Source organism: Hyperolius riggenbachi, chromosome 5 (assembly GCF_040937935.1).
Source record: "Hyperolius riggenbachi isolate aHypRig1 chromosome 5, aHypRig1.pri, whole genome shotgun sequence".
Classification (NCBI taxonomy): Eukaryota; Metazoa; Chordata; class Amphibia; order Anura; family Hyperoliidae; genus Hyperolius; species Hyperolius riggenbachi.
In genome coordinates, this window is record NC_090650.1 from 37,795,299 (window position 1) to 37,820,534 (window position 25,236).

General features: G+C 44.6%; 2 protein-coding genes across 5 annotated transcripts in view; one reads left to right on the forward strand and one right to left on the reverse strand.

The window, feature by feature from the left end:
* The window catches only part of LOC137518126 (uncharacterized), a 716,045-nt gene extending 699,684 nt beyond the window's left edge, over positions 1 to 16,361 (reverse strand). Inside the window, exon 1 of the mRNA XM_068235497.1 lies at positions 16,342 to 16,361. The gene's annotated coding sequence lies outside the window, so the exon portion shown is untranslated. The remainder of the gene's footprint in view (positions 1 to 16,341) is intronic.
* MINDY3 (MINDY lysine 48 deubiquitinase 3) overlaps positions 1 to 25,236 on the forward strand; it is a 183,208-nt gene that overhangs the window by 21,188 nt on the left and 136,784 nt on the right. For all 4 annotated transcript variants that reach the window (XM_068235494.1, XM_068235495.1, XM_068235493.1 and 1 more), the window contains 3 exons: positions 9,652 to 9,703; positions 21,383 to 21,497; positions 24,613 to 24,686. In XM_068235494.1, the coding sequence (XP_068091595.1) occupies positions 9,652 to 9,703; positions 21,383 to 21,497; positions 24,613 to 24,686 (241 nt within the window). The remainder of the gene's footprint in view (positions 1 to 9,651; positions 9,704 to 21,382; positions 21,498 to 24,612; positions 24,687 to 25,236) is intronic.

The window sequence follows — 25,236 nt, forward strand, 5'->3', positions numbered from 1 at the left end:
TCCCAGAATCCTCCAGAGGTTTTTCTCTAGACCACCGCCGCTGCCCAGGACTCTCTTGTGCACGATAACGGCTCTGCTGCACCCTCGCAAATATGGCTGCGCCTGTGCAGTAGCCCGGAGCTGCTTGTGGACAAGCTGCTTGCTGTGCAGGTGCGGCTGTACAGGTAAAACTCAAAAAATTAGAATTTCGTGCAAAAGTCCATTTATTTCAATAATTTAACTGAATTACTGAAATTAACTTAGAAGGTGAAACTAATATATGCAATAGGAACCCTTGGCAGGTGTTTTGGATTAATTAGCTGTGAGTCTGACACTTATATTCTAGACTATTGAACATCTTCACAATATTCTAATGGTCTGAAATTTTGATGTTGTGGTTCCCATAAGCTGTAAGCCATAATCATCAAAGTTATAACAAATAAGTGCTTGATATATCTCACTTTGCTTGTCATGAATCTATATCCCATACAGCAGTATCTGGCATCGGCGGGGATTGTCTGATGCCAGATACATGTATAGGGTTTTTTGTTTCTTTGGTGATTCTTGTAAGGGCCAAGAATACCTAGCTGAGAAGTAGGGAGAGACCGAGAGCTCAATGGTGCAGTATAGGGAGGATAAGCTCACAAAGGTGGGTTGCAGTTCCTGCAGCCATCGTACAAGCCTGCAGGGAATTAACCATCCCTGCTCGGTACTCCAGGTCCTGCTGGATACTGGATGGTGGCTCTCCTGTAGTACGGTAGACTTTACAGAAAAACTGCAAAGCTATTGCCTCCAAAGGAGGTCTAACTGGTAGTGGGTAGGATGGAGGCGCCCAATGTGTGTTCTTTTTTAGTATCAAGGCATTTTGTATTGACCTGAGGAAGCGGGCCATGACCCGTGAAATGCGTTGTCAGATTGTTTTTTAGCATAAAAACTTTTTTCCAGTTAAACTGGTGTCTATATCTTCTGGAGAAGGTAAGCGATTTCTATTTGTATTAAAAATGCTAAAATAGAACACACATTGGGTGCCTCCATCCTACCCATTGCCAGATACATATGCTTGCCAATTGCTCGAGCAACTGGCTTGCTTGCAGGTTGCTTGAGCAACTGACCCGAAAAAGCACAAACCTCTCCCCCTTAAATAGTTGCGGAGTCTCCAGCCACGTCCTGTAGCCTTCCTGCAGCTCTTAGTAGCTTTCTGGTGTCCTCTGTGTATGGAAGCTGGCATGTCACCTGACCCACATTGGATCACGTGACACACTCGCTTCCATGCACGGAGCCTGGAAAGCTGCTAGGAGCTGCAGGAAGGGTACAGGATGTCACTGGAGGCACGGTAAGTGTTTTATTGCCTACAAACCCCCCTCAAAAAACAGTCCCCGTTATCCCCTCATGCGAGTACATTTGAAATCGGCGCCGGTAAACTTGGGCGCAGGATACAGCGCTATATGGCAGATCCTGCTTCTGCACAAGTCCAGACCGATTTAATTACTATTCCCCCTCCAGGCCGCCATGGATAGTGGGGGAATGAAATAATTCGGCTTCCAGCGATTGCTGGAAGCCGAATTATTGTGTTTTTAAGCAACTTCGGCTCCGTCTTCTGACGGAGCCAACGTTACTCACTGAGCGCCGCTATAGACTGATTCTCATTACAGTCTAACGGCGCTGGCTGCGCCTGAATCTAGCAGCGCTGAAAAGCACTGCTCTGCCTCATGCCGCTTAGTTGAGACTTCCGGTTGCCTTAGTTATGTTATGGATAAGAGGGATTTTGCTGTATTAGTTTCACCTTTTTAAGTTGAATTGCTGAAATAAATTGACTTTTGCACTGTATTCAAATTTGTTGAGTTTCACCTGTACTCACATATTTGTACATGGCGGGTAGTGTGGCCACGGCAACCTATCCGGTAAGCTCTATGGGATATGTTTCAGGGGTCCATGCTTGGCAATGGTGGGGGCAAGGCGGACATGAGCCTCTGGAGGATTACCTACTCTTGGCAAGTAAGTATCTGCTTTTTAGGTCACAATCTGCCTAGGGTACACTTTAATGCCACACCATATGCTATGCACATTCTCCTTCAGATATTTGAAAAATAATTAATGATGAATACAGCACCATTTTCTGCCATGGGGCAGGTGCTGAGTGGGTAGCACGCTAGCCTTACCTCACTAGGGTCACTTCCTGAGATCTCAGGACACTATCTGAATAGAGTTTTATGTTCTCCGTGTTTACATGGTTATCCCCAGGCGCTCTGGTTTCCTTCACCTCCCAAAGACATACTGATAAGTTAATTGGTTTCCTCACAAAATTGGCCTTAGGGCTGGTGCACACCAAAAACCGCTAGCGGATCTGCACACGCTAGAGGTTTTTTAAGGGGTTTTTCAGAGCGATTCTAGGAATGTTTAGAGACGTTTTCTAAACATGCCTAGCATTTTTGGAGCGTTTTTGAGTAGCAGATTTTATATTTTGTTACATAAAATCTGTTACTGAACAGCTTCTGTAACAAAGAACGCTTGGAAAACCGCTCTGATCTAGCGCTTTTCAGAGCGCTTTTCCACTTTCCTTCACTTTACATTGAGGTAGGAATGCCTCAGAAATCTCAAAAATGCTGCAGCCCGGGTGTTTGAGTTTGTGAAAAAAACGAACCGCTCTGGTGTGCACCAGCCTATTCCCTTTTATTAGCCAAGCGGTTTTCCCCCTGAGAGTGTCCAATAGAATATGATCATGGTATTGATTATACCGTGAGCTGATCTGAAGAACTTTTAAGGTGGTCATACATCTAGCGGTTTTGGGGGATGATCGTCCAAGAGACAGATCTCCATCTGATCGTAGAGAGATCTGTTGGCCGCCATAAACCGCCCGATCGATTGTCAGCATGAGGTCTTTCGGGAGTCTGCCTTGTTACGCCGCTTCGCTGCCCATGGCCGCTGTCGCCCAAATGCTTTATGGATTCACAGGACCCCCTGTGCCCATGCAGTTATACTTTACCTGTCTACCATCATCTCATTGTACTTCCGCCCCCATGTGGTTGCTGGCATTATAGCACGTGGGGCGCGTGTGAAGTCATACATACCACCCCACGTACTATAAGCCAGTAGTCATGTGGGCCCGAATGCCAAAATTAGGCACGGACACTCAGTGCGGATGGCATGAGAGGTAAAGTATAACTGCACAAGCACCGGTGTGGGGGTGGGAGGGTGGCAGAAAACAGTAGTGGGGACAGCAGCCAGGGGTTTCCGTCGATTTCATCGTTCGCGTTTATCGCCTGCCGTTACAGCCACACACCCGATAGATCATGTCGGCCCGAGATTTTCCAGCATGTCCGATCGATACATGTGACTAACCTCCACCTGAAATTTGGTTAATTGTCGATCGGGCATGTGCTTGGCAGCACCAGTTTTCATCAGATTCAATAAGAATTATCAAATCTGATATTCGATCGGCCGCCAAGTCTGTAGGCTGTAGTGATATGATTTGTTCAAGGAACTTTGAAAAGATCAGCGTTGTGAATGTATAATTATGTGGGTTAAAGGATATCTGAACTGACATGAGACATGTTGCACTACACTGCGGTAAAGTTGCCGACGTGCTGCACATTAACCTTTTAGCACCCTATATTCTGAGACTTTTGCTAGCTGCATCTTCCTACACTGCTCAGCTAAACATTGAGATGTTTGGCCTTTCTGATAGCTGATGAGCGGTGACAGAGGAGGACTGGCAGCACTAAGTGACTCGCAGTCCTGCTGTTCTGTCACCTCCTATAAAGGCCACACACGTCGGAACAAATTCTCCTCTGCAGACTGATCTTCACACGGGAGGAAACATAATCATGTGTGATATAATTGCACATATTACCACCCTCATAATAAGAAATAACAAAGCAACTAATGGCAAGCATGAAAACCGAGGATTAGTGCCTAAGGGAGAACTCCTCTGAGAGACTTTGGATTGGGCATTCACTGGGAATAATATTTACAGTCTATGGCCTCAATTCAAGGAGCATTATCAAACACTTTATCAAACGTTTGATAATTTACCTCATGGGTAAAATCTCATTTTAAATTCACTAATGTGTTATATATTTATCGAATGTTTTACCGATAAAACGTTCAACAAATATATAACACCTTAGTGAGATTTTACCCATGAGGTAAATTATCAAACGTTTGATAAAGTGTTTGATAAATGTTTGATAATGCTCCGTGAATTGAGGCCTTTGCGTTATAAAAATGCCGCCTGTTCAGATATTATCACATGAGGAAGTATTAACCCTCCCCCTGGCTGGCTGAATCCCCTGTCTGAGGGCCAGTGCACACCAAAAACCGCTAGCGGATCCCAAAACGCTAGCGGTTTATGAAGCTGTTTTTCAGAGCGATTCTAGGCATGTTTCTAAACATTCCTAGTGTTTTTTGGAGCGTTTTTGTTTAGCAGACTTCATATATTGTTACAGTAAAGCTGTAACTGAACAGCTTCTGTAACAAAAACACTTGGAAAACCGCTCCGATCTAGCGTTTTTCAGAGCAGTTTTCCACTTTCCTATACTTTAACGTTGAGGCTGAATCGCCTTAGAAATCTCAAAAATGCTGCAGGACCCGAGTTTGCGTTTGGGGAAAAAACGAGCCGCTCTGGTGTGCACCAGCCCAATCACTTCCATTAGCCAAGCGTTTTTCAACCCCCAAGCGTTTTAAAAACCGCTCTTGGTGTGCACCAGCCCCTAATGAGTCAGTAGCTACCTAGGGAAAGATTATGCAATTAAAGGACCACTATCGAGAAAAATTGTAAACTTTCAAATCTAGTATGAGCTTTGCACACATACTATCTGAAGGAGAATGTGCTGTACCCGCCCCTATACCTTGCATCCCTGCCTTGTATTATGTGTGTGTGTATAACACATTGCTGTATATTTGGTGCCTCCTATCACCTGCTTTTCATGAGTACAGGCTTATCTCTCAGCATTCTGGAGACAGCTATACCATGTGATCAGCATGCATAGTGCCAAACTGCTAATCCTAACATCATCACCTCATGGATAAGAGTACAGCAGCAGTTCATTGTTCCTGGAGAGGGATGGTCAATATATTCAAATGTATGCCTCTTTTCCAAGGGCAGTTGATAGGCAGTTAAGGTGCATACACACATCAGACTATAGTCTTTGGAAAATGAAAGATCACAGACCAATCTTACCACCCTTCATGTAGTATGAGAGCCATACCTTCACAGTCTATTCTATGGAGCTGAACTCCACATCAGAAAAGAAATCTTTGCAAGATGCTGCACACAAACATGCTGCACACACTCAAAAGATCTGTTCCTGCCAAAAATCCATTCCTGCAAATTGAAATGATAGTCTATGAGATCTGCAGATCATCATACACACATGATTTAACTGACATTCATCTGCAGATCAAGCAATCATCTGCAGATCTGAAAATCCATCCTGGTGGATGTGATCTGCAGATGAATGTCAGTTAAATCATGTGTGTATGATGATCTGCAGATCTCAGACTATCATTTCAATTTGCAGGAATGGATTTTTGGCAGGAACAGATCTTTTGCAGCTACAGATCTTTTGAGTGTGTGCAGCATGTTTGTGTGCAGCATCTTGAAAAGATTTTTATCTGATGGGGAGTTCAGCTCCATAGAATAGACTGTGAAGGTATGGCTCTCATACTACATGGAAGGGGGTAAAGTGGTCTGTGATCTTTCATTTTCCAAAGACTATAGTCTGTGTGTATGCACCTTTAAATGCCTCTCAAACTCTCACAACTGCTCACTGCTGCCTGGTAACTGCTCACTGCAGCCTGGCAACTGCTTGCTGAGCACATAGTTCAACTGCCCGTGGAAAAGAGACCTTATGCAACTTGAAAATGGACCAATCAGATTTTGCCTCAGCAGAATTTGATTGGTTCATGTTCAAGCTGTATATATTTGCGTGCACAATTTGCATAATGCTGCATCAACTCAAAAATATTTGCATCTCATTGATCGTCCCTATTCATGGACCTTGTGTTCTGAATGCATTTATTAGAAACATATTAACCCTTAGGCCACATACACACATCAGACCATAGTCTTTTGAAAATGAAAGATCACAGACCAATCTTACCACCCTTCCTGTAGTATAAGAGCCATACTCTACACAGTCTTTTCTATGGAGCTGAACTCCACATCAGAAAAAAATCATTGCAAGATGCTGCACACACCGATGCTGTACAGACACAAAAGATCACTATCTGCAAAAGATCTGTTCCTGCCAAAGATCCATTCCTGCAAATTGCAATGATAGTCTATGAGATCTGCAGATCATCATACACACATGATTTAACTGACATTCATCTGCAGATCAGATCCACCAGGATGGATTTTCAGATCTGCGGATCTGCAGATGAATGTCAGTTAAATCGTGTGTATGATGATCTGCAGATCTCATAGACTATCATTGCAATTTGCAGGAATGCATTTTTGGCAGGAACAGATCTTTTGCAGGAACAGATCTTTTGTGTCTGTACAGCATCTGTGTGTGCAGCATCTTGCAAAGATTTTTTTCTGATGTGGAGTTCAGCTCCATAGAAAAGACTGTGTAGAGTATGGCTCTTATACTACAGGAAGGGTGGTAAGATTGGTCTGTGATCTTTCATTTTCCAAAGACTATGGTCTGATGTCTGTATGTGGCCTTAGACTGCCACCGACCTCTATTGGTGTGCTGAGTTTTCGCATTCATACGCCACAAATGTGTAAAGGCATTTTAGTACAAAACTTCTTCCCATACAAGCATTCTTGTTTCACCATATTCCTCTGCCACGGACATCTAAAAGGCATTTCGTAGTTTTGACTCAGTGCCAACTTTTTTACTTTTGTGAAGTATGCAAATAAGTGTGCGTTGATGTAGAATTATGCGAATGTTACTGCATATCGATGCAGCATGAAAATGGACCAATCAAATTGTTTCACTGCAAGATTTTTATAATCATTTGCATAATTCTGAATCCTCTCAAACTTATGTACAACGTAATTACAGCCCTGTTAATTTGGGCAAGATATTTAGTAAATTCAAACTGGTGTGTAACCTATTCAAGAACCAGCTGGCAGTCTAAAGCTGGTCACTAACGGTCCAATTTCTAGCGACAAATCGTTCGAGCGATCAGAAGTTCTGATCGGATTGGTTGTAAATAATCTCCATTGGTGTACACAATCGATTATGAACGAGTGAAAAAATGTCGCCCAAATGAATTTTCGTCGAACGAAAATTTGGATTTTCTTGGTGGTCGTGATAGATAGGAAGCAATGTTTGGTTAGTTGATGGTGTAGTGAACGATTTTTCGTCCGATCAGAATTTCTGATCGCTCGAACGATTTTTCGCTAGAAATTGGACCGTCAGTGGCCAGCTTAAGTGTTAACATATTTTTAATGCATGTATAGTTTCACGAATCAACGTTTTAGTAATAAAACTGGAATATTTGGTGCAGCAGCTCATCGGCGCTGGTCTCCGTTTTGTAGACTTTTAGGCCTCTTTTCCACAAACTGTTGCGCTGTGTGCTCAGCAAGCAGTTGCCAGGCAGCAGCGAGCAGTTGCCAGGCAGCAGCGAGCAGTTGTGAGAGTTTGAGAGGCATTTCACTGCCTGTAAACAGTTCGTGGAAAAGAGGCCCTAGTTTGCTGTCTTCTGACTCCTCCCACTCCCAGAGTCACAGCCTCTGCAATAGCCGAATGACAGTGTGGAGTTGTGATTTCAGTAGGAAGAGCAGTCAGCTCCTCCCCTCATGTCTCTGCTGGGAGTGGGGATCTCACTAAAGGAGGAGGAGGAGTCAAAACAGCTCTAAAAAGGCACTGAGATCAGCACCGATGAGCTGCTGCAACAAGTATTTCATTGTAAAACTTCATAGGGAACCTGAAGTGAGAAGAATAGAGGTTGCCATCATCATTCCACCAAAAACAATGCCAGTTGCCTGGCTGTCATGCGGACCTTTATGCTTTAGTTGCTTTTAAAGTGTACCTGAGGCAAACCTATTGTGTAAAAAAAAAAAAAAAAAAAAAAAAAAAAAGCCAGGGCTGTGGAGTCAGTACAAAAATCATCCAACTCCTCAGTTTAGGAAACTACGACTCCTCCAGCGTGCGCTGTGATTACAGTGCAGGAGATTTGGGCGCAGCCGGCGCCACCCTAGGCCGTAATAGGAACTATGACTATAGCGGCGCACAGTGACTAACTTCGGCGACGTCAGAACATGAAGCTGAAGTTGCTTTTAAAACACTGTAATTCGCCTATCATTCCCAATTATCCACGTGGACCTGGAGGGGGAATAGTATTTGACGCCACCGGGAACTTGTGCAGCAGCAGGATAAGCCATATACCGGCTGTATCCTGCGCCCAAGTCTCCCGGCGGCCAATTCATATGCATGCCTCCTCTAGGACCCAAAATTGCTCCGACTCCACAGCCCTGGTTCCAACTCTGCATCACCATAGACTGCAATGCTAATTTGCGACTATGGTGCACCAATGGAAGGGGTTAGGTTGGGTGCAGCACAGTACAGTAGTTAATCTGTATTGGGGGGGGGGGGGGGGGGGGGAGGTGTAACAACCAATAATTCTAGCTGAGTGGACAGCGTTCTGAATGGTAATGAATTTGGCTGCACTGTGGCTGAACTTGAATAGTGACGGGGCTGGTAGGTTGTCCCCTCCAATCAATTACATTGGGTTATAATTTCTGGAGTTCGCCTCGCTTTACTGAAGAGAGAGGGACATGGTGGCTGCCATATTTCATTTTAAGCAATACCAGTTGCCGGGCAGCCCTGCTGGTCCTTTGCCTCTAATGCTTTTAGCCATAGCCCCTCAACAAGCATGCAGCAGATCAGGTGTTTCTGACATGTTGTCACATCTGACAAGATTACCCACGTGCTTGTTTCTGGTATTGTTCAGACATTCCTGCAGCCAAATAGATAACAAAAAGGCTCAAATGGATCAAAAAGTAGCTGATGTATGTGTCACTAGCAATAAACATCAAATACAACTGATTCAAAAATACAAAAGCCACATAGATCAGCAGGACTGCCAGGCGACTGGTATTGTTTAAAAGGAAATAAATATGGCAGCCTTCAAATTCTTCTCACTTTAGTTGTCCTTTAATTAAATGCAGAGCATCCATTACAAGCCTAAAGGTGGCCACACACCATACAATTAAAAGATCCAATTTTTCACCAATTTGATAATTTCAATCGGTTGTTCCGAAAAATTGAGAGCTTTTTGTTTTCGGTCGATAAATCCAATCGAATTTCCCATTTTTTTAATTTATTTATTTATTTTTTAATTTCTGGAGATTGGGCATGTTGGAAATTTCAGACCAACTTTATCAAGAATTGTATGGTGTGTGTGATGGATTGACTTGATGTACAGTTCCAATCAATTTTTTCTGAGCTTTCAATTATTCTTGATTGGGGGGAAAATTGAACATAGCTGTGTGGTACATTGGTCACTTTTTTTTAATTGTTAAAATCGGCCAGAAAAATTGATTGCCATTCTAGAATTGAACAGCTATTTAAAAAATTGTATGGTGTGTGTGGCCCCCTTTATCTTGGAAATGGTCAGATTTGACAGTGAGGTGTGATGATGATGCTTTTAGTGTGTTTTCTGTGTGTTTATTCCTCCTGTTCCTGAGCAGTGCTGAATAGTGTCTTCTGTGTATAGCTGCGTTGGCTGCTGAGGAGCTTGGCTTTGACAGATTTCATGCATTAATTCAGTAAGTAATTCGCTTGGATTAAACTCATTCATGTTTTCAAGCAAGCTTTGTATGGAGAGTCACGTGTTGAACTGTAAATCCCAGCATGCCTCAAAGAGAAGCTGTCACACACGGGCATCTGTAATCATCTGAATCCCCGTTCTGAAGAAGTTATAAAAACTGTGTCTTGCTTGTCAAGGAGAGCTGTCTGTCCATGTTTTAAGAGGAACTGTACCAACATATCGGAGAGGGTAGTAAATTGTTCAGGATGCTCAATTTTACGTTAAAACGTCACTAAACCAAGTATTCTAAAATGACAATGTACAAATAATGTCTAAGTAGCTGTGCAAACATTTTCCTACCTTTCATGTTAAATATCAGAGGCAAAAGCTTTAATTAAAGAGGATCTGTAACGTCAAAAGATCCCCTGGGGGGGTACTCACCTCGGGTGGGTGAAGCCTCCGGATCCTAATGAGGCTTCCCACGCTGTCCTCCGTCCCTCAGGGGTCTTGCTGCAGCCCTCCGAGAAAGATGACGTCAATATTTACCTTCCTGGCTCCTGCACAGGCGCTCTGACGGCTGTCGGCTCCGAACTACACGGAAATACCCGATCGCCGTCAGGTCTGCTCTACTGCGCAGGCGCAAGTTTCCTTCCTGAGATCGGGTATTTCCGCGTAGTTCAGAGCCGAGAGCAGCCACAGCGCCCCCACTGGAGCCTGCAAAGGTAAATATTGAACTAACAGTCGGGTCTGTCGCCGGCTGTTCAGAGGGCTGCAGTGAGACCCCCGTGGGACAGAGGACGGCGTGGGAAGCCTCATTAGGATCCGGAGGCTTCCCCCACCCGAGGTGAGTACCCCCCAGGGGATCTTTTTCATGTTACAGAGTCTCTTTAATTGTGTGTAGATTTTAGCTACGTTTTGGAATGTCTCATTTGCAATTTAAGGTTAATCTCTGCAGTCTGACATGCTAACAGCGTAATATTGAAAGCAGAGTTACATGAAAACAAAAGCCTGTCAGGGATGAGGTTTCACACTCACTCACTCACTCACTCACTCACTCACTCACTCACTGTGAGGGAATTCCCCCCCCCCCCCCCCCTCATGGCTCAGTCTGCCATCAGAATTGCCTCAGAAAAGTGTGAAAGGAATTAGATAACAGTAAACAAAAAGATACATATTCAAATGTATACACATTTGAATAAATATATATAGCAGCACTTCCCAAACATTTCCTATCTCAATTGAAGAAAAATCTTATTCGATAGTGTTCCTTTAAATATCCACAGTAAACGAACATTCTGCAGAGATCACCTGACAGGACTAAAGACGTTGCTGCCTGTGATGAATTTCAGAAAGTAAATCAGGGAGAGAGTTTTTTTTTTTGTTGTTTTTTTTTTTTTACAGTGGGCAAACACTGACTGACTAAATGAATATTGTAAAAAAAATAATAATAATAAAATAAGCAATTTTATTAAAGTGAATGGGAACCCATATTAAAAAAAAAGATACTCCCCTAAGGAGAGGGAGGCTCTGGGTCCCATAGAGCATCCCCTCTCCTCTCCCGGTCCCCGCTGTTGCGCTGGCTCCCCCGTAGCGGTATTCGACCGTTTCGGTCAAATACCGCTGTTTCCCGGCCGAAGGGAGGTTTCGGAAATGCTTAAGGAGCCTGAGTGCTCCCGAAGACGGGCCTTCTGTACTGCGCATGCGCGAGCGCCCACTATGACGCACTTGTGTGTGTGCAGTATGGAGCGGGACTCGGCTCCCGAAGACTTCCGAAGTCCCCACGGCGGGGGAAACGGGGGAGCCAGCGCAGCACCGAGGGCACCGGGAGAGGAGAGAGAAGGCTCATTAGGACCGAGCCTTCCCTCTCCTTAGGTGAGTATCTGACTTTTTTTTTTATTTAGATATGGGTTCCCATTAGCTTCAATTGCGTTAATTTCACTACAGTTCCTCTTTGTTTTGTTTACCATTTATCATTAGTGCACATTGCTCGCATTCAAAATTCAGATTACTACAAATTACTGTCTGTCATCAGCTCCCTTTCATTTCTGGGTTAATGTGATGCTGGTTTTTTTTTTTTTTTTTTTTTTTTTTTTTTTAATATATATGTGTGTATACACACACACACACACACACACACACACACACACACACACACACACACACACACACTCACACACACACACTCACACTCACACGTGTGTGTGTGTGTGTGTGTGTGTGTGTGTGTGTGTGTGTGTGTGTGTGTGTGTGTGTGTATATATATATTTCCCAGGGTCGTCTCCAGGACAGCACCCAAATGAGATAAATTCCCTCCAGATACTATTGGACAGGAGAAGGTTAAAAATTAGCATACCCTGCAGCAGCATACATATATATATATCCCCAACTCGAACTCACATTCAGTTTAATTCCTGTCCACGGAAGGAGGAGGATCGATCAGGAGAGTCCATGTCAGATGGCAGGCTCTGAGCGGCTGTTCCCCCTGTGTATACACCAGCCAGTCGGGATTGATGTGGGGAGAGGACGCCGGCTCCGGAATTACAGACCTCAGGAAGACGCTGAGACTTATGGGGCGAGATTCTGTGCGTGCAGTGCGCGCGCAGTGGTCGGCGTTGCAGAGGTCGGATTGGCTCATCCGGGTCAGGTGACCGGGAGGAAGTCTGGGCACGCCCCTCTAGGAAGCAGAGCGGAAGCTGGACTGGCGTGGGGGCGGCATGCAGCGGTAAGCGGCAGGATGCTGAGCGCCGTCCAGAAATTAACCCTTTCATTGCTGGCGGCAAAGTAAGTCCAGGCTAAAGGGTCAGGAGGGAACTTATGTGCATGGTTGTGATTGCGGGGGGAAGCCCTTATGGGTGGAACCAGGCAGACATTTAAAGCAACTCAGTCTGTTCTTCCCATTATACTCAATTACTATGGAAGGATCAGACGTATCTCCGCAGGGATCTGCTGAGCAGAGCTCCAGTGCTGGTTTGGTATGTAATCCCACAGTGTGGGCTTTATTGCTTCTGGTCTCTGATATTATAGATAGTAATTTAGTCCTTTCTTTTTCTTGCTTGTAGCCCAGACTGGATAAAGCTGACAAGCCGGTTAAAGTAAAGGAAACAAGAGCTGAATCAAGCCATTCTTCAGCGCAATTGCCAAAAGCTGAGCAAAAGCGTAAAGAAAAGAAATGTGCTTTGTGTGCAGCAAAGATTTCAACTGCATCAGGAAAGAGTTTATGCAATTCCTGTACTCAGAAAGTGGTTAAAGAGGAAACCCCAAATATGTTTAAAGATCTTATGGGATGGATGAAGTCAGAGATAAAGGCTACCTTCCAATCCTATAAGGAGTCTGCCCCGTCTACCTCTTCAGCAGTACCTGAATCATTACCTAATGTGATTCCTTCCTCTCCCAAAACATTAATGTCTGTTGGTGAATCTCAGCAGGGGCAAAAGAGGAAGTGGAATTCAGACTCAGAGCATTCAGAGGGTGAAATTTCATCACTGAAGGAAATGAGTGCTAAACCACAGGAATCAAGAAGGGACAGAGATTTGTTTTTTCTATGGATAATATGGATCAATTGTTAAGTGCAATGTTTGCTACTATGGATATTAAGGAAGAGGAAAAGGATCTTTCCACGTTAGACAGGATGTATAAAAGTCTGATAGATAATCAAAAAAGTTTTATCCCGGTTCATTCTACCTTAAAAGAATTAATTGATAAGGAATGGCAAAACCCAGAAAAGAGAGCTTTTTGGCCTAAGTCTATGAATAGGAAATACCCCTTTAAACCCGAGGACCAAAAAAATTGGGGACCAGTTCCCAGATGGGATCCTGCACTATCTAAGGTGTCTCGCAAATCGGACTTACAATTTGAGGACTTTGGGGTACTGAAGGATCCCCTAGATAAAAGGGTTGATAATCTATTAAGGAGAAATTGGGAAACAACTACTCTGATTTTCAAACCCGCAGTGGCTAGTACGGCCTTTTCAAGGTCGTTTAAAAATATGGTTACAACAATTAGAGATGCATATCGCAGAGGGTTCGCCTAGAGATGTTATACTCAAATCTTTTCCTAATCTGTTCCATGTAGTAGATTATCTTACAGATGCAGCAGATGAGACTGTGAGACTAACTGCAAGGGCTTCTGCTTTATCCAATTCAGCAAGAAGAGGAATATGGGTGAGACCCTGGGAAGGTGATGTTTCCTCCAAGATAAAACTGTGTGGTTTTCCATGTGAAGGTAATTTGTTATTTGGCACAAGATTAGATGAAACATTAGAGAGATCAGCAGACTTTAAGAAGAACTTTCCAAATAAAAGAAAACTTTCAGGTTTAGACATTCCTTTCGAGGTTCAAGAAAGCAGGTGTCAGAGACTAGGCCAGGGCTTAGAAGAAACTGGAGAGCACAAAAGGATCAGAAAGGAAAATCCTCATTTACCTTCTCTCCAGCCAATGTGCCTAAAAAACAATGACACCAGGATTCCAGTAGGGGGCAGACTGGCTCACTTCATAGAGAACTGGTATAGGTTGACCAACAATTTTTGGATAAGAACAATTATTCTAGAGGGTTACAGACTGGAATTTGTGGAGAGACCAAGCACAAGATTTCTGGTAACCCCTTCCCCCATCATAACAGAACAGAGTTTAGCCTTACAAAGTGCAGTGTCAGATCTTTGGGAAAAGCAGGTAATAAGAGAAGTTCCAGGATGTCAAAGAGGACAGGGCTTTTACTCCCCAGTGTTCCTGGTTAAAAAGCCGCAAGGGAACTTCGGACTTATTCTCAATCTAAAGACTTTGAACAAATTCATTCGTTACAGAAAATTCTAAATAGACAACATTCGGTCTGTACTAGGCTTACTTCAAGACGGAGCTTACATGGCGTCTCTAGATCTACAAGACGCTTATCTTCATATTCCAATACATCCGGAGTCGCAAGCATTCATGAGGTTTGCAATACATCAAGCAGGCGAGGTAAGACACTATCAATTTACAGCTCTTCCATTTGGCCTCTCTTCAGCCCCTTGGCTGTTTACGAAAGTAATGACTGAAATTCTTGCCTTTTTAAGACTTAAGGAGATTCAAATCATAGCATATCTAGACGATTTGTTTTTATGGGGAGACTCGGCTATGTCAGTATCCACCCAGATTCAGACCTCAGTGATGGTTCTTGAATCTGTGGGGTGGTTAATCAATTGGAAAAAATCATCCCTTACTCCATCTCAGATTATGATTTTCCTGGGTTTTCAGATAGATACTGTTAATCAAAGAGTTTATCTCCCTGCACAAAAGAGAGAACTTTTATTAATGAATGTTGTTTCTTTTCAGGATTCAACTACCATCACTCTAAGAAAAACCATGTCTCTGCTCGGTCTTATGACATCCTCATTCCCGGCGGTCCTATGGGGCCAGATGCATTCAAGACAACTTCAACTATGGATTTTACAATCTTGGAACAGGAAACAAAATGCATTAGACAAGAGGGTACTAATACCGCACTATGTCAAGAGGTCACTTCATTGGTGGTTGGAGCCATCTCACCTAAGGGAGGGCTGACTATGGGACTTGCCATACCAAAGGATGATAACCACAGACGCCAGCTCCTGGGAGCAGGATCCTTCAGTGGGCAGAGATGAATCTAGCGTCATTGACGGCAGTACACCTAAAGGGAACCTTAAATGTTGTTGCAGATTACCTCAGCCGGTCACAACTGAGTCAAGACGATTGGATACTAAACGAGGAGGTCTTCCAGAGTCTGACACGCAAATGGGGGACTCCGACAATAGACTTATTTGCGACCAGGAAGAATACAAAATGTCACAAATTTTGTTCCCTCTGTCTCACCGACAATCCGATCGCAGTGGATGCATTTGCCCTGAGCTGGAGGGATCATCTGATTTATGCTTTTCCGCTGTTCAGGTTGATTCCAAAAATCCTCAACAAGATTTACAGGGAGAAAGCATCAGGCATACTAATAATACCTTTCTGGCCAAAAAGAGCTTGTTTTTCTCTGTTAGGGAAGTTATCAGTACAGGAACCAGTAATGTTACCCCTACGTCAGGATTTGTTACATCAGGGTCCAATAATGCATCCGCAACTGGAGATGTTGCATCTGTCAGCCTGGAGGATGAATTAAAGCTTTTAAGGAGGAAAGGATTTTCCGGGAATTTATCCAATACTCTACTACAAAGTAGGAAGATGGTCACTAGAAAGATCTACTTGAAAGCAGGGAGAACCTATCTTCATTGGTGCGATGAAAACAAGATGGATTCAAAACAGGAATATACTCCATTAGAGTTTTTACAGGCAGGACTGGAAAAAGGACTCAGTATCAGTACATTAAAGGTGCAGACAGCGGCCTTAAGTGTCTTTCTACAAAGGAGATTGGCAGAAAATGAATTTTTTGTTAGATTTTTTAGAGCCATGTCTAGAATAAAGCCCGTATTTAAATCACATGTGCCTCCTTGGGACCTGAACTTAGTACTTCAGGCTCTCATGAACCCACCTTTTGAGCCTATACAGGAGATTGCTGAAAAGTTGTTAACCCTAAAAACTGCTTTTTTACTTGCAATTGCAACAGCTAGGAGAGTGGGAGAGATCCAAGTTTTTTCTATAGCAGAACCATACTGTATAATATCAGAAGATAAGATCACACTGAAATTAGATTCTGTTTTCTTACCTAAGGTTTGTACAGGTTTTCATAGGTCGCAGGAAATTTTCCTCCCTTCTTTCTGTCAGGACCCTTCTAATGAGAAGGAGAAACATTTTCATTGTCTTGATGTCAGGAGATGTGTAATTCAGTACCTGGAAACAACGAAATCATGGAGAAAGACACAAGCAATGCTGGTATAATTTTCTGGTATTAATAGGGGAAAGCAAGCGTCCAAGGCATCCATCGCCAGATGGATAAAGCAGACAATTACTATGGCCTATCAGCTTCAGGGAAAGGAAGTACCACAGTTAATCAAGGCACATTCTACACGTGCTGTGTCTACCTCCTGGGCAGAGAAAGCAGGAGTTTCTGTAGAACAGATCTGTAGGGCCGCAACATGGTCAAATAAGAATACATTCGTAAAACATTATAAACTGAACTTTGACTCCAGTAGAGATTTAATCTTCGAAAGAAGAGTCTTGCAGGCAGCTGTCCCACCCTAGGATATATGTGTTACATATGTGTAATCTTGGTGGTCTCATTTGGGTGCTGTCCTGGAGACGACCCTGGGAAAGACACATGTTACTTACCGGTAACGTCTTTTCCGGGAGTCGGAAGGACAGCACCCGGACTACCCACCCTGATTGGTATATGTACATATATATTAAAATAAAATTTGAGTTTTTGAGCATTAATTTGTGTTCATCTTTATTGTTACTGAATGTGAGTTCGAGTTGGGGATATATATATATGTATGCTGCTGCAGGGTATGCTAATTTTTAACCTTCTCCTGTCCAATAGTATCTGGAGGGAATTTATCTCATTTGGGTGCTGTCCTTCCGACTCCCGGAAAAGACGTTACCGGTAAGTAACATGTGTCTCTCTATATATATATATATATATATATATATATATATATATATATATATATATATATATATATATATATATATATATATATATATATATATATATATATATGATACATGGTTTATGAAAACACACACCTACCTGTGCCGGGATTTTAGAAGTATAAAGTGATGATTTGCATATTTTGGGAGTGATGCAAAAAAACACTTGCTCACTTTAAAGGGAAGGTTCAGGCAGCATTTGAAAAAATTAAAAATCCAAATCCACTTACCTGGGGCTTCCTCCAGCCCATGGCAGCCAGGATGTGCCCTCGGTGGCGAGCCCGACCTGGTCAGGCCGGCTGCCAGGTCGAACTTCTTCTGCACTCCAAAGTGCGTGTCACTCGTGTGCGCTGATGTCATTGGACGTCCTCCGGGCTGTACTGCGCAGGCGCAGAACTACTGAGCCTGCGCAGTACAGCCCGGAGGACGTCCGATGACGTCAGCGCGCACAAGTGGCACGCACTTTGGAGCGCAGAAGAAGCCCGACCTGGCAGCCGGCCTGACCAGGTCGGGCTCGCCACCGGAGACCACCGGGAGCCTGCGGAGCGGCGCCGAGGGCACATCCTGGCTGCCACGGGCTGGAGGAAGCCCCAGGTAAGTGGATTTGGATTTTTAATTTTTTTTCAAATGCTGCCTGAACCTTCCCTTTAAATTACCCCTGACCTGGTCGAATATACTTTTAACACCATCATCCCCCCTCCAAGGTCCCCCGTGGCCCCATTCTGGCAATAATTATAAGCGGGGAGGAAGTGACAGTTGTTCCTCCCTGCTGTGTATCCATAGCTCCGCCCTCTCCACCTGCCACTTTAGTTCCTATCTGATTCATTACACACAGTGCGCATGGGAGCTGCGCTGTGTGTGGGCTTGTGATAATTGAGGTCTAATATCTAAAACCAAGTCTAAGTTGCGAGCCAAAATGTTTATTAAGATTTAACATTTATTGTCTCAAACTTAGTGGCGTAACTTTAGCGACTGTTTCAGGCCTGATCCTCCTTCTGCAGATTAGCACAGTGGAGCAGTGTGATATTCCTTGCTCCTCCCCTTCTGCAGAGTAGCACAGTGGAGCAGTGTGATATTCCTTGCTCCTCCTCCTTCTGCAGAGTAGCGCAGTGGGGCAGTGTGATATTCTCTGCTCCTCCCCCTTCTGCAGAGTATGTGGAGCAGTGTGATATTCCCTGATCCTCCTCCTTCTGCAGAGTAGCACAGTGGAGCAGTGTGATATTCCTTGCTCCTCCCCTTCTGCAGAGTAGCACAGTGGAGCAGTGTGATATTCCTTGCTCCTCCCCATTGGGAGCCAGAGATGTGAAACATGGGGAATGTGGCATTCCCCATGTTTCACATCTCTGGCTCCCAATGTATGTCATGTGATCGGGAGCTGGAAGCATGGAAGCCCAGAGCGTGTGGCTGCTGAGAAGAGCAAAAGAGATGCGACGCTTGGCTGGAGCAGGTAAATATTACACTGCTCCACTGTGCTACTCTGCAATGTGGGGAGAGGGTGTCGTTTGCTTGGGGTCCTCTGGGTTGTTGCTGCACCACACAAACTGACAATGTTTTAACCAGAAACCTTGTCAGCGGCATTGTCAGAAGGCCACATAAAATGATCTGGAGGGCCGCATTCAGCCCGTGGGCCTTGTGTTTGACACCTGTGCTCTACAGGATCCAGAGGCTTCCTGATTCTTAGCTAACTATTTGATTTTAGTCCTGAGGTTCACCTAGGGTACACTTACAGACTTGGGTGATATATAAGTTACAGCCAGAACCCAAAGTCTTGCCACTTAGGGTTATGGCCGGTTGAACTAGAAATGGCTGTGTCACTGCCGCCAATGTGAGAAACGGATTGAATCCTGCTGGCTACGTTCCTGTTCCCCGGCTCTGGCTGCTCCCCCCCTCCTATTGACTTCTGGGCTTCTGTCAGCCGGGGACAATGCACGTCCTCCCCAGAATCGCTTGTCGCGGCAGGAAAGCAGGGATTTCCTGCAGAGCAGGAGCTGGCAGAATAAATGTCTGCAGAGTTCCCTCTTTGCTTTCGTACCGCAACAAACGACTTGGGAGGGGGGGACGCGTGTGTCACCGGCTGCAGAAGTCAATAGGAGGGGGGAGGAGCCTGAGCCGGGGGTCAGGAATGGAGACGGCAGCACTCAATCTGTTTCGCACATTGGCCGCAGTGACATAGCCATTTCTAGTTTTGACCAGCCCAGAGCCCGAAGTGGCCAGACTTCGGGCTCTGGCTGTAACATATACAGTATACTGTATGGTCCCGTCTCACTCAGAGATGGCCAATGAGGGGCTGGAAGGCTTTTCAGATCCCCGGCGTGGCGGCGCTGGAATTCTCGCTTCAGTTTGAGTTATTTTAATGGGCTGCTGCCTGTAATGTTCTGTTCCCCATCTGTACATCATTACACACTACAAATTAGCCCTGCCAATAATTACTTTCCTTCCCATCCCTGAGATTCGATAGCAAAATTTATTTTGTCCTAAATGAGCCGTCGCGGCATTCTTGACTTGGGGTGATTAGGAAGGAATGCCGGCGTTGTCTGCGGGGGACCTCCGCTGTGGCAGAGCCGTGCTGACCAGTATTTATCAGCGGGTAAAAAAGACAGAATCCACTCAGGAAGCCTTCATAAATAATATCAGTTATCAGTAGTAATATTATTTTCTTGTTTGTTTTTCTGTTTAATTTGTGTTTTTTTTACTTTTTACACTTTAGCAGCCAATTTATTTTAGCACTTTTAGCACTTTTTTAATTTCTTATTGGTTACATTCCCTTGCTCCTAATTAGTACTGCTGTAATGTGTATTTATGCCCACTTTTCACTAGCCGGCAGTGAGAGACAATAACAGAGGACTTCTGCGTTTAGTTTCTATATTCTCTGCTAGCAGAGAGGCATCAAAGCATTCCAAGAATTTATAGCATGTCCGCTCTACCACCACCCATACATGTAATGGAAAAATACAAACAGTAGCACAGATATGGGTAATGTCTGCTGCTGGAGGTAGGGCTGGCTCCAAAACCTAGGTGAAGTAAAAGAAAGGATTGCAATTACCTCAGCGCAAAATGACAAGCAAAGTCTGAGAATCAGTGTAGCCAGGAGATTGTACAAAAGTTACTGTAGTAACCAAACCTCCAGAGAAGCGTGCTCAAACTGCACCATAGATGTAAAAACTTGATGTAATCCCGACATCCAGTGGGCCACTTGCAGCTGAATTAGCAGCAAGGCTCCACTCTGCAAGCTGTATGCAAAACACCAACTGCCTGGACTCCCCGATCAGGTGATCTCTCCAGGAGTAAGATTTGAATATAAAACAAAACTGCAGAATATCTTCAAGGATACCCGAAGTGACATGATGAGATAGACATGTGTATGTACGGTGCGTAGCACACAAATAACTATGCTGTGTTCCTTTTTTATTTCTCTGCCGGAAAGAGTTAAATATCAGGTATGTAAGTGGCTGACTCAGTCCTGACAGGAAGTGACTACAGTGTGACCCTCAATGAAAAGAAATTCCCCTGTTTATCTAATTCTTGCTCTCAGAAGCCATTTTCTGCTAGGAAAGTGTTTTATAGTTGGAATTTCTTATCAGTGAGGGTCACACTGTAGTCACTTCCTGTCAGTCAGGACTGAGTCAGCCACTTACATACCTGATATTTAACTCTTTCCGGCAGAGAAAGAAAAAAAGGAACACAGTTATTTGTGTGCTAGGCACTGTGCATACACATGTCTATCTCATCATGTCACATGTCACTTTGGGTATCCTTTAAAAAGTCATTTTTAGGAGGAGGAGGATAGATACTATTGTTTGTTTCATTTGTTTATTTTCACCTCAGGTGTCCTTTAAGTTGGGTTTGGGGGGGCACCTTTTGGTGGCTCCTTCAGGCTTTGGAGCCCGGGGGCAATTGCCCCCTTTGCCTCTATGGAAGCACCGGCCATGTGGACAGTGTCCTGTGCCTCCGGCTAGCTTGTCCACACCACCTGCACAAGAACCCTAGAACCTTTAGAGATGGGGTGTCTGTAGTAGATCATCTATCGTTGTACTATTATATTTATATGGATCAGGTCCACTTTTAAAAGATGTAACAAATGTACGGTATGTGGCGTCTGATGCTCTTTGTAAGATGTTCCGAAGTCTGAGTTTCATGTTTGTGTTTTATTTCCTCAGGAAAAAGAACTTCAGAAGTTTGAGTGAGCTGAGAGGAGCTGTACTGAATGAGTATCCAACATGGAAGGACAAGTTTGGAGTGCTGCTCTTCCTATATTCTGTCATTCTCACCAAGGTGAGGATGGGTTTCTAGGGAAAGTCTAGGGAAAGTCCATCCACTTCAGCGAAAAAAGTACGGAAAGCAGTTTAAAATCTAACAGAACGGACAGGTTTTGGGCTAGTCTATCTCCTCATGGGGGATTCTTCTGGTTTTCTTTGTTTTCAAAACTATTTCCTGAATGGCAGATGCGCAGTCTAAGTGCCAAAATAGTGTGAAAGTGAGTAGGGAGGCTGGCTGGTGTCTTTTGTCAGTTAAACTGCCATTCACGAAATGCTTCTGAAAACAAAGACCCTGAGAATCCCCCATGAGGAGATGGACTAGTCGAAAACCTGTCAGTTCTGTCAGATTTTAATTGCTTACTTTTTTTTTTCTGCTGGAGTGGTCCTTTAAAGTGAACCTAAGCTGAAGCTCGGGGTCGAAATCTGATACATACCTTAAGAGACGGAAACCTCACAATCCTATTGAGGTGTCCCTCTCTTATTTATATAGTGTCGACATTGTCCGCAGCGCTGTACAGAGTATATTGTCTTGTCACTAACTGTCCCTCAGAGGAGCTCACAATCTAGTCCCTCCCATAGTCATATGTCTGTGTGTATTGTGTAGTCCATGTATCGTAGTCTAGGGCCAATTTAGGGGGAAGCCAATTAACTTATCTCTGTTTTGGGGATGTGGAAGGAAAATAAGTGCCCGGAGGAAACCCATGCAGACACAAGGAGAGCATACAAACTCCTTGCAGATAGTGCCCTGGCTGGGATTTGAATCACTAAACACTACGCCACTGCTGCTTTCTTTAGGTAAGTATCTATCTAAAATCTTCGGTTCGGGTACTCTGTTTTTTTTTTTTTGTTTGTTTTTTTTTACCCTCCTGGCGGTCTATTAGAAACCGCCAGGGGGCAGCGCAGCACTATTTTGTAAACCTCCCCCCGCCCGCTTCGATCGCCTCCGGCGATCTTTGATCAGGAAATCCCGTTCATAGAAAAAAAAAAAAAAAAAGGACTTCCCCGCGGGATGACGTCACCGACGTCATGGATGTCGTGACGTCTAAGGGAGTCCCGATCCACCCCTCAGCACTGCCTGGCACTGATTGGCCAGGCAGTGCACGGGGTCTGGGGGGGGAGCGGTACGGCGCGGCGATTAACAGCGATCTTGCGCGGAGCGGCGGCGATCGGAATGCACACGCAGCTAGCAAAGTGCTAGCTGCGTGTTGCAAAAAAAATGATGCAAATCGGCCCAGCGGGGCCTGAGAAATCCTCCTGCGCGGCATAGCCCGAGCTCAGCTTGGGCTTACCGCCAAGAAGGTTAAGGGGTTCTGTGGATCTTTAAAAAAAACAAAAACTGACACTTACCTGGGGCTTCTATCGGCCCCCTGCAGTTGTCATGTCCCACGCCATCCTCCTATCATCCTCTGTTCCCCGCCACCAGTCCCGGTCCAATTATTCCTATGATACAACTGCGGCTGCACGGCCGTGGCCGCGTGCGTGCTCGCATCCCTGGGAGCTTACTGCGCAGGTGCAGTATGAGAAAACCTTGTACTGCACCTGCGCAGTAAGCTCCCGGAGACGCGAGCGCGAGTGAACACTATTCGTCTTGTTAGACGAATAATTGACCCGTGCCGGCGGCGGGAAACGGAGGATCGTAGGACGACGGCGCGGGACAGGCAAGTACAGGGTGGGGGCGATAGACGCCCCAGGTAATTGTCACTTTTTTTTTTTTTTTATTTATGATCCACAGAACCCCTTTAAAGCAGACCTTCATGAGCAAGCTATGGAGCTTGTCATCTTGACTTCTTCCTAAAGACAACTGATTTTTCTATCTGGGCAGGTGTGTTTTTTTTTTTAATATCACACAGGATAGATGTATCCCAACTATTGTCCAAACTTGGTCTTTTGTGTAAACATGTAATAGTCGACTGACTGATAACAGGCGGTTTGCCAGATCCAACTGGTGGATCGACTCACACGGCAGTTGGCCAAGTGTGTGCAAGTTGTTTGATGACTTGTACTTGTTTTGAATGCAGCCATATGGTGCAGTCCTACGTTCTGCTTGCGTGCGCAGTATGCAAATGAGTTGGTTGTGCGGTTGCATGCGTGTACAAGCCTTAAGGCGTCAGGACAGGGGGAGGGGGGGTAAGGGTCAGCCATCAGAAAGGTTGTTTGTGTGGGGGAGGGGCGGTTAGGGTTTAGGCGTCACGGGGGAGGGTTCTGTGTTGAGAGTAGGGTAGGTTTAGTTATAGTAAAATATGGGTAAGATTTGCTATGGAAACTTAACACTGTGAATAGTAATATCTGTAAATGTACTGATATTCTACTATCGTCAGTTTCCACGGCACCGGTTATTTACATATGCCCTACAACAGTGGCGTAGCTAGAGATCATGGGGCCCCATAACAAACCTTTCATGGGGCCCTCAGTAGTAGGCACTCTTAAGGTGAACCTCCGGACTAAAAATCTACTCAGCAGCACTGAAAAGGCTTGGCGTTTCTTTAACAGTTTCACAGCATCAGAACTTTGTTTTTCTTACCAAAGCATCATTTTTAGCTGCACAGAAGCTAAGCTTCGCCCCATCAAAGGAATCTGCCTGGGCGGTTTTCCCCGATGCTGTGCAAAGCATGATGGGATTTCTGATGATGTTCTCGTTACCTAGCAACTGGGAGGGGTGATCAGGACACAGGACAGTTGGAACTATGTCTCATGCTCCGTCGCCTCCTTTCAACCAAAAATCCAAAAAGTATGAGGGTGGAAGAACACAAAGTTAATGGTGAATACATGAAGTACCACCTGGGCCCCCTCTGCTCCAGGGCCCCATAACAGCTGCTTTGGCTATTGCTACGCCCCTGCCATACAAACACCATGCAGAGAGTTTCATGGGCTACATTACAACCCAGGACGAGCTGCAAGGCTGGCATGTTGGCCACTGTGCTGCTCGTTTTGGTAAGTTGGCAGGCTGAGTTTGTTTGGTGATGGACGATTGCAAAGGGGGAGAAACTAAAGTTGCTTTTTGCTACAATGAAGTTTATGTAATTACAAGTAAATACAGTATAGTAAAAAAGCAGTAAATTAGTAAGATAATAAACTGTGTGTCTCTTATGGAGCTATTGCATGGAGTAGTGATCCTTCCTGTCTCTTATCAGGGCATTGAGAATGTGAAGAATGAAATAGAAGATGCAGAGGAGCCTCTGATAGACCCGGTGTACGGACACGGCAGGTGAGGCTGTCATGTGATCTCATTTTACCCAGCAGTGACAGTACATTAAATCATTGGTATTAATGCAGTATTGTGAGAAGTGAGAAAATATTTGTGGCCTAATTTCCAGTATTGGGACAACAGAGGAGTAACTTTCTAAACTTATTTAAAACTAGCTGGTGGCCCAGCGTTGCCCAGGAATGTATTTTGCTGGTATTGGCTCCACCCACTTTTTCTAACCCTAACACACAATTACTCAATGACCCAGTTTGTGAGCTTTGCGATCTTTGGCATCAATAATTAGGGATGGCCCTGCCTAGGAGAACTCACGGAGAAGCATGTGATCAGTTTGCTCAGCTGAGAGAATAGTAAGGTTTTGATTTGCTGTGATGACTTCCTGGTATAGCACATGGTCATGACCAGCAAATCGGAGTCTTCAAAATCTGTCAGCTGATCAGACTGATCACATGCTTCTCTGTGAGTTCTCCTAGGCAAGGGCCATCCCTATAAATTGCGTTCAAATGAAACAAATCTTGATGTTGGTGCCTCTGCCCCCTTTTCTAAATTTGAA